Source organism: Echinops telfairi, unplaced genomic scaffold (assembly GCF_000313985.2).
Source record: "Echinops telfairi isolate 266 unplaced genomic scaffold, ASM31398v2 ScPeMD7_7469;HRSCAF=8507_0, whole genome shotgun sequence".
Classification (NCBI taxonomy): Eukaryota; Metazoa; Chordata; class Mammalia; order Afrosoricida; family Tenrecidae; genus Echinops; species Echinops telfairi.
This window is the reverse complement of record NW_022111372.1, coordinates 50856953-50858811: the sequence shown is the minus strand read 5'-3', so window position 1 is coordinate 50858811 and position 1859 is coordinate 50856953. Positions and strand designations below refer to the sequence as shown.

The window sequence follows — 1859 nt, the reverse complement described above, 5'->3', positions numbered from 1 at the left end:
ACAGGGGCTGTTTTTCCTGGGGTCATGGGGTTCACATTCCCCAAAGACCCAGCATCCATTTCTTCAGAGGGGACAGCTTCTGCCTGCTCTCTGGTCTTCTCAGGACCTGCCTTGACCAAGGCTAGGGACTCAGCCTTCCCAGAGGCACCCGGGGCTTCCTTCTCAGAGGACAGGGGGCCTCCTCCCTGAGAAGTCACTGCCTCAGCTATTACTGAGGGTGGGGGTGCTACAGTCCCCAAGGACTTTCCATCCCCCGGCCCCGAGGACAAGGGGTCTAGCCTCCCAGAAGATTCAGGATTCTCTTTTCCGGAAGATGAGGCTTTTAATCTATTTCCCACAGAACTGGGGTCCACCCTCCCCGAGGAGGTGGGAGCCGCTTTCCCTGAGGAGGCAGTTTCTGTCTGCCCCACAGACACAGCCTGCCCTGAAGACGGGGCTTTGGGCTTTCTTGAGGACAGGGGGTCCTTTCCCAAGGACACAGGGCCCGCCTGGTCTGCAGATGGTGGCGGGGTCCCCCCAGTTTTCAAAGATGTTTCAGAGTTTTCAGGGTCTGTTTTCCCTGCACACACAGAATCCAGTTGTCCAGCAGATGCTGTTTTCCCCATTCCTGCAGCCTCAGGGGCCCCCTCTCCTGAGAAGGCAGGCCCTGTCTTTCCCAGGGGGGCCTCTTTAGCCGGGGACACGGTTTCTGCATTCCCCCCAGACACAGGGCCCACCATCCCCACAGCTGTGGGAACACCTCTTCCCAAGGTCCCCCGGTCCACGGGCTCGGTCTTACCTGAGGTTCCGGGAGTCAGCATTCCCAAAGACCCAGGCTCTGTCTTTTCCATGGATATAGAGCCTGTGTTTCCCCGGAGCTTAGGCCCTGCCTCTCCTGAGGGTGCAGAGCCCACCTTTTCTGAGGTCGCAGGATGCCCTTCTCCAGAGCACCTGGATGCCTCCTTTCCTGGGAACGCAGGCTCCTCTTGGCCCGAAGACACAGGGCCTACCTTTCTCAAAGGCTCTGGAGCCTCCTTCCTTAGGAACCCTGTATCCACTCTACTACAGGATGTCCAGGCCTCCTTTCCCAAGGGCCCAGGATCTCCCTTTCCCAGGATGGCAGGCTCTGTCTGTCCTGACACCTCAGGATTGGGCTTTCGTGACAAGGCAGCCTCTCCCTTGGCTGTGGATGTGCAATCTGCCTTCGTTGAAGTCTTGGGTTCCAGCTCTTCCGAAAGCACAGGGTTTCTGTGAGCTGAGGATGCGGGCTTGGTTTTCACAAAGGACACAGGCTCTGCCTTCGGACCCCCTGGCTTCTCAGAGGAGGGGGTCTCTGGTGTCCCTGAGCTCGAGGCTTCATGTGCCCCGAGAGTCCCCTTGGTGGCTGCCTCTTGGGGAGGGATGCAGGTTGAGGAGGGGCAGGCCAAGATTCCAGCAGGGCCCTCGGAGCAAGAGGTTCCTTCCCCAGCCCCGCTGAGGCTGCCGTGTCTGGACTCCATGCCTGGGCCTTGGTCAGGGGTGTTCTTGGGGGTTGCAGGGCTGGCCTTTTGCTGGGAGGGGCAGCAGTCCCTCATGGCTGGGCTCCCATCCTGTGGGCAAGAGAAGGCTGTGGGCTGCGGTCCTAGGGGACTGGGGGTTTTTTGGAAGCAGCTGGAGCCAAACTGGGTCTTCAGCACTGCCCATCTGTGTTCACGACCATGCTGGGGCTCGTGGCTGCTGCCTGGTTCTGAAACACAGAGGGAGCAGACTCAGACTCCGGGAGGCTCAGCAGGAAAGAAGCCCTCACCTCCTGGGATTCTCCTTCCTCAGGTCCTCCGGCCAATAGTGCTCACTGGGCTCTCTGCCCAGTTACTCCCCCCACCTCCAACTCCCCATCCCCC

The 1859-nt window shown here is 59.9% G+C and overlaps 1 protein-coding gene across 1 annotated transcript in view; it reads right to left on the bottom strand.

Annotated features, from left to right (window-relative positions):
• Positions 1-1700, bottom strand: part of GPRIN1 (G protein regulated inducer of neurite outgrowth 1) — a 3300-nt gene extending 1600 nt beyond the window's left edge. The window contains exon 1 of the mRNA XM_004718202.2: positions 3-1700. Within this exon, the coding sequence (XP_004718259.2) occupies positions 3-1553 (1551 nt within the window). The 5' untranslated portion in view covers positions 1554-1700. The remainder of the gene's footprint in view (positions 1-2) is intronic.
• Positions 1701-1859: the final 159 nt, after the last annotated feature.